The 11,937-nt window shown below is 39.4% G+C and overlaps 1 protein-coding gene across 1 annotated transcript; it reads right to left on the bottom strand.

Moving 5' to 3' along the window:
* Positions 1–1,509: 1,509 nt before the first annotated feature.
* On the bottom strand, positions 1,510–7,395 carry grk7a (G protein-coupled receptor kinase 7a; the record flags this gene model as incomplete). Its single annotated transcript, XM_083927821.1, has 4 exons — positions 1,510–1,849; positions 2,152–2,432; positions 5,002–5,457; positions 6,799–7,395. 4 exons carry the CDS (start codon positions 7,393–7,395, stop codon positions 1,510–1,512), a joined length of 1,674 nt encoding a protein of 557 aa, XP_083783947.1.
* Positions 7,396–11,937: the final 4,542 nt, after the last annotated feature.

Genomic DNA, 11,937 nt, shown 5'->3' with positions numbered 1-11,937 from the left:
GGGGCTTTTGTGATGCTGGTGAAAGATGTGCTTTTGGTTCTGAGCCTCGAGACTACAACAAACATATTGAGACAACATAAATATTCAGAATCACGGAAAAGACACATTTTAAAAGACATATATTTGAATTTATTCAAATGAGTCAAGATTCAAATAAATTTCTGCTTTACATCTGACATTTATCTACACAGTAGCAATTCCTCTCATATATTATTATATATTATATTATATTTACAAGTAGATGTATCATATATATATATATATATTTTTGTTTTTAAATTATTAACATTAACTGTAAAAACTCAACTCTGTCCAAGATCTGGAAATTTAAAAACAAATAATTACCCTGAGACAAGTAAACAAGAATAACGAGGATTTTCTTTTGAACTAACCCAAGTCACTATTCTCAGCTTTTTCAGGATCTGTCTAGTTTGAGTGATTCACACTCATCTCAAACTAAAGAGAAGAGCCCTGAAGTATCACAGTGTGTCAGGGCTGCGGACAGGGCGACCTGGTCATTTATTGTCCAGCTCCTCCTACATTTTGCTCCTTCATATGCAGCAATTAACTGCTGTTACTGCATTCATCTCGTAGTTACAACAGCAGAGGGACTCAGTGAACAGGTGTTCAGTGTCATTTTTCTTTCAAATACATTCTACATTTTAGCGCGCTTACATCGTTGCCTTTCTCTCTGTGCATAGATATAGATATATATTATTTTTTTTATATACAATACATTCAATTGCCTTTTATAGTTTTTATAAAACTAAAATGTGAACCACCTAGATATAAATGCAGTGATCATCTTTAATTTTGAGGTTTAGGATCACAACATATAATATTAAACACTAGAACTATCGCTGCCACATGTGCTTAAAAAGCACTTTTCACTGTAGAAACAGTGTGACTGTATGATGGCATCAATAAATGGCATAAGAGGGTGCAGTGCTATGAAATGCTGTAACTTAAACAATCCACTAGAAGATTATAAAATATATCTCTATACGCGTTTGTTCCAATTTGTTTAATCTTGAACACAATGGCATTGCTTCAAAAGGTTATTCTACTGCAAACTGTTGTCCTTCTCAGACAGGATTTAGACAGTTTCTTCATAAAGTAATAATATTTATGGCACAAAAGGCCTTTAACGTACTAATCTAACACTAGAGTCCTTAATAAAAAGGTTGTAAAAATGAATCCTAGCAGTCAACGTGGTTGCACGACTATGACCGTCTACATTTGATTTCGCAAGAGATGGTGTGAACCAAAGAGATGATGTTCAAAATACATCATCACCTCCTCCATATTTTACCGAACCTTTCCTTGAAAGCGGTGCATCTCTAAACCTTGAGAGAGGGGTGGTACATTTCTCTCAGCAAAGACGTTTGGGCTCGCCTCTTTCGTGATCCTTTTTTTTTTTTTTTTACATCATTGTCGGTGTGCATCTGACTGAGAAATCAAACAGATTATTGAGTGTTATTACAGGTATGTGAAACAGTGTGTAGCTTCTCACAGCAATATACACGTGCCAGACTTTTTCTCGTCATCGGGATCTCCTCCACCTTCTTTCCTGTTGGGATCGTTGAGCTCATCAAACAGTCCAGTGTCAATCATCTCGTGCTGCCACTGAATGGGCACAGCACCTGAGCTAAACTCCTTGAAGAATTTATCGTCATTGGCGTCAAACTCGATGCCCTTGATCTCGGAGAACTCGGCGATGTCGTCGGTGTCCTTGGCGTAGACGACGTTGGGCTTGGGCACCCATGGAGGATCCACCAGCCCGGCCTCCAGGCGGGGAAAGTTAATTGTCTTGAACCATGCGTGCTTCCTGGGATCCTCCATGTCGTTCCTGATGAGGAGGCAAAAATGATCTTTAAAACTTCAATGTCAGACTTAATGAAACAAGAACAAAGTGGCTGCAGGGGTTCATGCAACATTTTGGTTACACTAACGCTTTTCTCAGCATTTTGTTGCCCTTACTCAACCGGTTCATTCTTAGCAAGCTTGTTATTCCAATCTCAGTTTCTTAATATCCACGGCACCAGAATGCCAGTGCATTGCCATCAAATTAAAAAAAAAAAAAAAAGATTTCAACACACACACACACACACAGCACATGGCTTGAGTTAAAAGAGAAGAAGAACCTCTTACTTCATGCCCAGGCGCTCCTCAATATTCTTCTTGAGGAACTGCTGGATGACGTCCTTAGTGGGAGCATCAAAGCACTTGTGCTCCCACTTTGGTTCCTCGTTGAGAATGCGGCGCTGGACCTCCTCCTTCTCCACCTTCTCCTTCTTGCTTTCAGGGCCTTTGAAAGGTGTGTAGCCAGCCACCATTTCATAGATACTGCAGCCCAGGGCCCACCAGTCCACTGATGTCCTGTATGGAGTTTTACTCAGGAGCTCAGGGGCCATGTATGCACCTGTACCAGCCTGGATGATAGAGAGAAGGGTAGGGGGGCAGACTGAATATAGGGACCATCTGTAAATTATTTAAATACATTGTTACTTCTTAGAAAGCAATGTGCTTTATAAGAGTTCTCTACTCTTTTGGAATTAACTTCCTCTCTTGCTTACCCTCTCCCGCTATCCCCCTGTATGACCTCACCTGCAGCCATAATCCTAATGCTAAGCCTACTACCTGTCAAGAGTCGTGTGTGTCTACACGCTGACAGAGTTGTCCAGTCTCTTATATAAAGGCTGGCCATTTCTGGATGCTATAGCCCCCAGAAGAAAGACGTAACATCCAGACAGCATGTAGCCTCTAATGTACTTTTAATGCACACACACACACACACACACACACACACACACACACACACACACACACACACACACACACACACACACACACACACACACACACACACACACACACACACACACACACACACACACACACACACACACACACACACACACACACACACACACACACACACACACACACACACACACACACACACACACACACACACACACACACACACACACACACCACAAATTGACACAGAGCCTAGAGCTCACCTTTGCTAATGGAATTAAGTCCTGAGGACGGTTTCAAAACTTTTTTTAGGAGATCCATATTACAGTTGACACGTTGCATATATTATAGGAACTGTAGGTTACAGACACTGCTCCATTTAACAAACTCTTACAACTTTTTCTTTTCTTTTTGCATCACAGATTGGGATCACCGAACACACATGGTACTTCAAGATCTGGCCTGGCATGATAGTACAACTCTATTGACCAAACGTAAGCATGTTTGCATGTAAAACGTTTATGTCCTAATGCTAACTTCCATGTCACCTAGCATACAAATTAAACAGCATTATTTTTTGCATTAACCTCTCCTGGTGGCTTTTTGTAACTATGTTATTTTCATCTGACAAGTAGATGAAATCTTATGTTAACACATTACGAACCTGCACACTGGTCAGCCAAAGGAGAACACCTCTTATGACATATTATGTATCATTATATTATGATCATAAAGGTTATGGAGTCATCACCTAGATTAATTTAATTTGAGTTGCAAGGATCATCTCTCATTCTTCAGCCAAGTTAAAGTCAACTTCTTTGCAAACTAAGATGTTTAAACATATAGTATTCAGCATAGGTTTTTACCTGGATCTGACAATCTAATCAGGGACAGACTTGTGTAATGCCCACTAAGAAGATTAGGGGACCCAAGCCAGCCTTGCCTCTAGGAGGTTAGCTCAGTCACTTTGGCTGGCTGAGGAGCATCAGTGTACTGGATAATGAGCTTACTGGACTTTCATGGAGCCGAGAGCTTACTCTTTGCTACGGCAAGTAAGTCCTGTAGAAACCCTGTTGCAAAAATTCTTCATTTTTTTAAGGTCATCTGTAGGTTAGTGTAGGTGTGTAGTGTTCCAGTTACAGTAAACTGGAAATAAAAAGATTACAAAATAATGTTGTGAACACCAGGCCATTTTTAGATTCATTACAGATCAGTAATTGTATTAGCCTGTGATCATGCCCCATGTGTTTAATATGTTTTTGTCAGCACCTGACTAATTCTTAAAGCTCAGGGCTTGATCGGATAGGCACCGTGATGACCTTTACTTCTGCGTATTGTCAAGGGATCCTCAGTTAGATGCAAGAATCCCCCTGTGCAGCCATTTTAGTGTAACGTCCAATTGAACTCATTGATGACGTGATATTTGTGGTGACTCTTTTTCTGGTCAGGAAGGAGGATTACAGGCTGCAGTCTTTATAAAATGTCATGAGCAGAACTATCTTAAGGTAGTGCCTCCACAGAAATAACTACATCTCTGCAAACAAGTTGCTGAGGGACACTCTCAAACGAGCACTGGACCTCCAAGATCTATAACATAGCCCCTACGCAAAATGGTGGCCTGTAAATGGCCAGGCTATAATCTGACTGCTAAAGGATCAAATGACTTATATAATGGATTGCGAGACTCATTGTTAAGATCTTTAAGCAATCTGGTAATCCCTGTCCGGATTTAAAGTAAAAACCCAACCAAGATGTACAGCCTGTCCGAGTCTGAGCTCAGTTTTTAGCTCCAGCCTCATCATCAGATAAACGAAACCAGACAGGCTGGAGGTGCAGATCACCCAGCAACCAGTGGTCTCTGTTGTGTGAGTGTGTGTGGTTCTCAGGCCGTGTAGAATATGACTTTACTCAGTTTTTGCTGATTTAAAGATCAGATACACATGCCAGAATCACGTGAGAGTCTTTCTACTTCAAAGACTTAATAATAGATGAAATGGCCCTTTAGGGAAGACATCTTTCATCATGATGTAAAATCTTATTATGGTTCACATTATCATCTCTGACATCATCATCATCCAGCAAGGCCCTCTCATGTTAATGGCATCGTAATTGCTTTGAGAGTGAAACTTGGTGTATTTTTTTATAGTGTTTTCCAAACTGGAATTTCCCTTTTCTTTCTTTCTAATACAAGCATTTATTTTCAACCAAAATATTCCTGTTGTGTGTAAATCTACTCACCATCTGGGTGACTTTCTTTTCTGGAACCAACTCTATGGCCAGACCCAAATCTGAAAGTCGGCATTGGCCAAAGCTATCCAGCAAGACGTTCTCTGGCTTCATGTCACGATATACGATATTCATTTCGTGCAGATGCAGGATGCCGGTGGTGATCTGCGCTGTGTAGTGGATGATGCGCTTCATTTCAATGCCCTTGTCCGCGCCTTTTCCATCATAGCCTATATTGTAAATGTGGTACCTGAGGTCTCCACCATTCATCAGGGTCATGACAAGGCACAGGTGGGTCTTGGTGTCATAAGCGTAGCCCAAGTTGACCAGAAACAGGCTGTTAACCTTCTCCAAGATCTTCTTCTCCAACAGGGCCATCTTCTCACCACCCTTCTTCTTCAGTCGCTTTTTACACAACTTTTTGCAGGCATACATCTGGCCTGTGTTCTTCACCTGAACAGCACACACCTGGAAAAAGACAGATTTTTTTTTGTTAGCAAGGTCCAGCCAGTTCTCTTTCAAAGAGTTATAATCCATTTCCTACAGAAACAAAGCGTGATCTACTTGTATCAGGCTGACAAGCAACACAAGCTGATCAGAAGACTCAAATCTGACTGCGAATCTACTGCGTGTCCTCTGCTTGAAAGTGTGTTGGGAATGAACGTTCCCTTCAAGAAAATTGGAAAAAATAAAAAGGGTATCTGCTTCAGTAATATAAAAAAACTAGATTTGACCTATATAACACCGATACATAATCAGTGGTACGTCTTGACCCTTGCCAGCTGTGTCTTACTGACATCTTTAACTAAATATGTATTTCTGGTATCATTCATTCCCTGTGGAAAGATCAGGTCTATTCACTGCATTGCACTGCTAACTAAGTTAAGAAGTTTAAAAAAGGATTGTCCAGTATCAAAGTATAAAGTAGAAGTATAAAGTGTTTTTATTCAATATTGTATGTGCTTCTTTAAAAGAAAGCAGCAGTTGATTTACAGCAGGTTATAGCAGCAGCCTTTAGCATTTCTTTAATCAACCTACGGTTAAAAACATTGCTGTAATTATTTTCTGGTATCTAAACCACTTTCTGCACTTCTATCATAGTATTTATCTCAATTTGTTGCCTTATTTTGGGGTGTATACTCAAGCTTGTTTGTAAAAGCTTGACTCAGAAATGGGGTTCCTCAAGGGTCGATTGTGGATCCTCTGACTTTCTTCACACATCTCAAATCTTTTATTGATTATTACCAAATAACTAATTTTGCTATTTTCTATCCCTACAATGTACACAATTACTACTTTTTCATATATTTACATAGCAATTTTTCTTTTAAAACAAACACACAAACAAGCTTATAACAATTTTCTGTTTAATGATTTAGTTGCTGATGTTTTTTATATTTTCTTCTTTCATCTGAATTGTAAAGAGGATCTTGATCTCAATAAGACAATGAGAGCTTCTATTAATCAGCATTTGAGTGATCCTAGGTATAATCCCCTGTCCTACAATATCCGTTCTTATGCTTCAAAGCAAATACACCTGTGCCGCTTAGGGTTTTCCTAAGAATGGAACAAAGCTGACACCACGATATGATACACCACTGTAGCACCATCGTTGCAATTCTTCACTTTTCCCCCATATACTATAGGAAATATGATGGAAATACATATTTTTTAATTAATAACACCATCATACCTAAGGAGACTGGGAGAGTCCTTCAACACACTTCCACAAGCAATGTTAAAAGATAAAAATACACATATTTCCACAGACATTTATACAAATATAAGTAGATGGGTTTGCATGCTTACCTCTCCAAAGCCTCCTTTGCCAAGAGTTCTGAACTCATAGAAGTATTTGTCACTGATGGGCTGTTTCTCATACTCTTTCCACTGAAGGAATTTATCAAAGAACGGGCTGGCTTGGTACTCTGTGAAAGGTTTGCTTTTCAGATACTCTCTTACACCCTCCTGGACTTTGGATTTCATCACCTCCTCAAAGGTGGCATCTGTCACAGCCTTGCATTTTTCAGCAGGCTCCCCAGAAAGAAAGTTCAGGAAGTTCTTGGAGTCGGCCTTGCAATACTTGTTCATGATATTTTGGCGTGCCTTGTCTTTTGTTGCACCTTCAGCCAGATCCCAGTCATACAGCTCATCCAAGAAATCAGCAGCAAGCTTATACTCAGGTTTATTTGCCAGGTATTGACGGAAAAACTTTTTGCCAATAGGCTGCCTTTCACAAACCGATGTAAATTCCGTGTCAAGGGAAGCTCGTACTGCAGTACATTGTTCAGGCTTGGGGAGAGACAAGCTGCGGCGTCGCTTTTTCATCTCCTTGTCATCACCACCCTGGGCTTTCAGGTAGGCCGTGTTGGCCACCAGGTTATCCAGTCCCCCCATGTCACACATCTTGGCGGCTGAATGTGGTCTGTCCCCCCTATTCGACTGGGTTCTTCAGTGGCTCCCCACGGATACCCTCAGCGTCTTTCAGAGTGTGCGTCTGTGTGAGTGTGCAATTCGCTCCAAAGCCAGCGTGCAAATGAGCTCCTTCACCCAGCCTACCTGCAAACCTAAGACACACTGACACACCCAGTAATTACTCATTTAGAATTAAATACCAGGGAGGGATTTTGGCTTAAGGATCTTTGTGTGGACTATTCATGGATGCTGTGCACAGAAAGGGAATCGTAAGCGGGCTCTGTCCTAAGAGGCTTTGTAGCCCTCTATATTTGTTCATGAAGTTCAGTAGTCTCTAACAGTGGTCCAGTGGGTTCCTTGACTATGGGGAGACACAGCAAAAGACTTGAAAAGAAGCAGCAAATACACCTTTAAAAACTGTCATAGTAGTTTTTGGAACATTGTGAGAAACTGGAGTAACACAGTGCTGTGTGGTTGGGCCTTTACAAGCATAGCATATAAATCCTAATCTGCCTGCCATTTACTCTCATTAATCAGTGACCACCACTGTACAGTAACTACTTTGAATGTTTTTTTAAGACAAGCAGTCAATGCCTCCATATCAGCTACTGGATATGTGTTGCATTGTGTCCATGTAAAACCAATTAAAATACCCTGACACAATTTTATCTGATCAACCATAAAAACCTAGAGGACATTTTACAATATCTGAATTCCTCCTGCAGCTACCTTAATATTCTGCCAACATGCTTTTTCGAGAATGTTTCAAATTGCCTGAACTCTTCTACAAATTGTTATTCTCTTCTCATAGGCCCTTAAACCTTCAGTCATCAAGCAACTCTTAGAAAAGAACCATCAAGGCAAGTCGTTAATGAGCAACTATAGGCCCACATCAAAGCTAATATAATTAAATAAAATCAGGTTTTGTATCCTATTTAAAGAACAGGGACTACTCTGTTTCTATAGGTAAAAATTACACAACTGAGCGCACAGATATGAAATGCGGACTCCCCCACAGCTCCACTCTGGGGCCTCTTCTGTTTAACATCTCCATGCTTCCACTGGCTCAGATTATGGAAAACAACAAAAGAAGTTATCATAATGAAGATGACACAAATTTACATAAGAATTGCATCAGGGGAATATGGTCCAAAACAAGCACTGAGTAAGTGCATTGAACAAATCAGCGATTGGATGTGCCAAAATGTTCATTCAAAGACAGAACTGAAGTAATTGTTTATGCGCAAGTAATTGTTTTTGCGCGTGGGGAGAAAGCTTAAAAGTCAGTGCTCAGTTTCAATTGGCAATGTTAAAAAAACACTGACAAATCCAGAAATCTTGGTGTAGTAGTGGACCTGAATTTCGACAGCAACATTAGGACAATTAGGACCGGTCTGCCTACTATCACCTGAAAATATATCAAGGGTCAATGGACTTATGTGTAAGTAGGATTTGGATAAACATGTCTAAAAAAATCGATTCCACAGCAGCATCTCCTGCTCGAGTCCCCACTAGGACCAGGAAAGAACAAAACACAGCCAGGCCCAAAAGTTAGTAACAGTCCTTTCCTGGAAACTGTGGACTCCACCACCTGAAAGTTTGTAATTAGAGTTTGTAATTCTCCATGATGACAAGTAGTGAAGTACAATGTAAAACTACAGAAATAAGCAGTTTCACTAAACTACAACTAACAGCTGCCACCCGATTTTGTAACATGACGCATTAGATGTTTTTAAAAAAGAGTGTTTTTAGAAGCATTGCACAAAACGACTACTTCACCCTCTGAATATCTGCCATTTTGTCTTGTATTAACATGTCTGAAATCTGTCGTTAAGAAGGTCTCCTCAGTCGCCCCCTGTAAAGAGGCTGATGGTTTTTGAAGCAGTGGCTGTGGGTTCAACTCCGACCTGCGGCCCTTTGCTGCATGTCTCCCCCTCTTTCTCATCCCATTTCCTGTCTGTCCTATCAAATAAAGGCTGAAAAATATTAAAAGAGGTCTCCTCTTTCATACATCCATGTTCACACTCATATACCATACTCATAAAATATAAAAAGATGTTTGGTCTAGACCTACTACTACTCTTATACTCATACACACATTCTGATGTTATGCGTGCATGTGTATTTATGAATGTACGTATATGCACGAGAGTGTTTGCAAATAAGTATTTAATTTTTGGCCTCTGCAGCTTCTCGTACTAAAGCACATACATTGATGGATTTTAAAATTCAGTATGCACATACTACATTAAAGCAGATCCGTGATGAAATGTTGTTCAACTATGATTAAATTTAAGAAAATGTATACAGATCAAATGATTGAACTTTGTGAGCTTGAGTCGTGAGGAGGTTTTTGTCACTGATCCTTTAGGTCTATGTTTTGATGTGTGCATAGAGGCACACACACAAAAAAGGTTGTCGAAAGCAATTTGTGGTGCTCCATATGTGGTCATTCCATATGCTGTAAAATGTTTGTTTTGAGAAGAGGGCAGGTAATTAAGATTTTTTTTCTTCTCCCTGCTCTTTTTCAGTCTTGTAATTTGTATTGTGTTGTCACAGATTGTAGTTTGTATTCAGTGTCAAATGTTGGAAGTACACTGAAGTGCATATAATAATGTAATGAAAAAAGTAGCAGTGGTTGTTGAAATCAAGAGTCAACACAGACACTCAAGGGATCAGACCAATGTGGCACCAAAGCTTATTTCGACTAGTCGGTTTATAAAAAGTCTAAGGAGTATGAGCTCAATCATGTGACACAACTGAGATTAAAACGAGGGCCTGTGATACACTTGATACCTAACAGTGATACTACACACAAGAGAGGAAAGCCAAAGGTTTTAAGACAAACACAGGGCTTTTTCTGATTCAGCTAAACCATATATTAGCTTTGTACATCAATCTGTAATCTCATTTATTTACAATTATAGTGTTAGACTGCATACATATAAAAATATATATATACATATATGCTATATATATATATATATAGCATATATGTATATAATATGAAGTTAACATGCATTTCACTGTTCCAGCCCTTTAACCAAACCAGACAAGTGATCTTAATTTAAAGTAATATGATGAATGGGCACTTTCCCACTATTGTTGTTGTTGGCAATGACCCTACGCTACAGCTATGGTAATGTACAAATTCAATACGATCAACCTCGGATAATATTAGCTAATCCTTTCCCAAATGGTCTCAATCCGTCAGTGCCCTGCACAAGATCAAGAGATTTGCTTGCCGTCAGAGAACTCCAGACTCAGACCTTTTGACTTAAGGGCCAGGAAAGACGTCACCTACACAGAGCAGCCGGTGTGGAAGTGTGTAAATGTTTTTGCAAATGAAAAAGAAGTAACGTAATCAATAAAATTATACCCCAATTTCCTCATAAAAATGTTCATTTTGGCTGGATTAGTCGTAAATGGAAAGAAAAACGGTTACATCCAAGAAGGACAGAATAGATTGTAATTCAGTTTACATATTATTTGCTATTATTTCATCTATAATTCAAAATTCTAAATTGTATAGAGAAAGGGGCACCCTGCCAGTTAAAGAGACCTGCTATGAATATCAAATATGTCAAATGTTAATCATGCTGTAAATGGATCCGAGTACAAGTATAGCACTTAAGCCTCCTGAGTGGATAAAAATAGGTCAAAGCTATCGTCTTTTACCAGGTCAGGGAAAGCAGAGTGGTAAAATGAGTACCTGCTGAGCGTTCTAACTGTCATTGAGGGCAAATTCATTCAAGAAAAGTGCTTGACAGACGTCTTAAACAACTTGTTGTAAAAAGCATAAAGGATAAAGGAAGTTTAATGTAATTATTGAGAAATTGGGCCGACATATATGTACATAAGAGGAATTTATTTCACTCTTCTTCTCTATTCTGTTTGAGATGTTTGATCTTTCTGATTTTGATGCCTGCTCCTTTAACCTTGGGAAGATTACCCTGGCCGGAGGAGGGAGTAAAGGTTAAGACGGGCAGAGCATACTCATCCCATCTCCCACATGGTTCACTACGAGGTCTTTACAGTCAGGCTACATCCTATTATGGCCTCTCTCAAGCTTTGCACAAAAAGAAGCAGTGGACAGAAAGTATCCCGAGCAGAGCGGTGGCATTTAAATCAAAATTGTGAATACAGTAAACACGGGTATTTTTATAGCAGTGCTTTCCAATCAAGTGTATAGAACAAACTAAAACACAACAGTGTGGTGAAGTACCTACACAACTGCAATGTGTCTTTGTTCTCTCTCAATCAGCGTAAAGGGAGGTATGTGGTTATGTCACTTTAAACGAAGTTAAGGTGAAAATGAATTAATAAATGTTAATACATAAAAAGCATGCAAATATACAGTAATTACTTGGATGCAAACACTGCACGCAAGAACAATAATCCTACTATGAAATAGCAATACATTTGTATATGAAAATGTAATTTCAAATGTGCATATGATTTCACAACATAAATATTGCCCCTGAGAGTGGAGCTGATAAACTTTTGAACGACTTAAGTCTCACAACTTAGCTA

Source organism: Echiichthys vipera (genome assembly GCF_963691815.1).
Source record: "Echiichthys vipera genome assembly, chromosome: 15".
In the NCBI taxonomy this organism is placed as follows: domain Eukaryota; kingdom Metazoa; phylum Chordata; class Actinopteri; order Perciformes; family Trachinidae; genus Echiichthys; species Echiichthys vipera.
The sequence above is the reverse complement of the archived record's forward strand: the minus strand, read 5'-3'. Positions and strand labels throughout refer to the sequence as shown.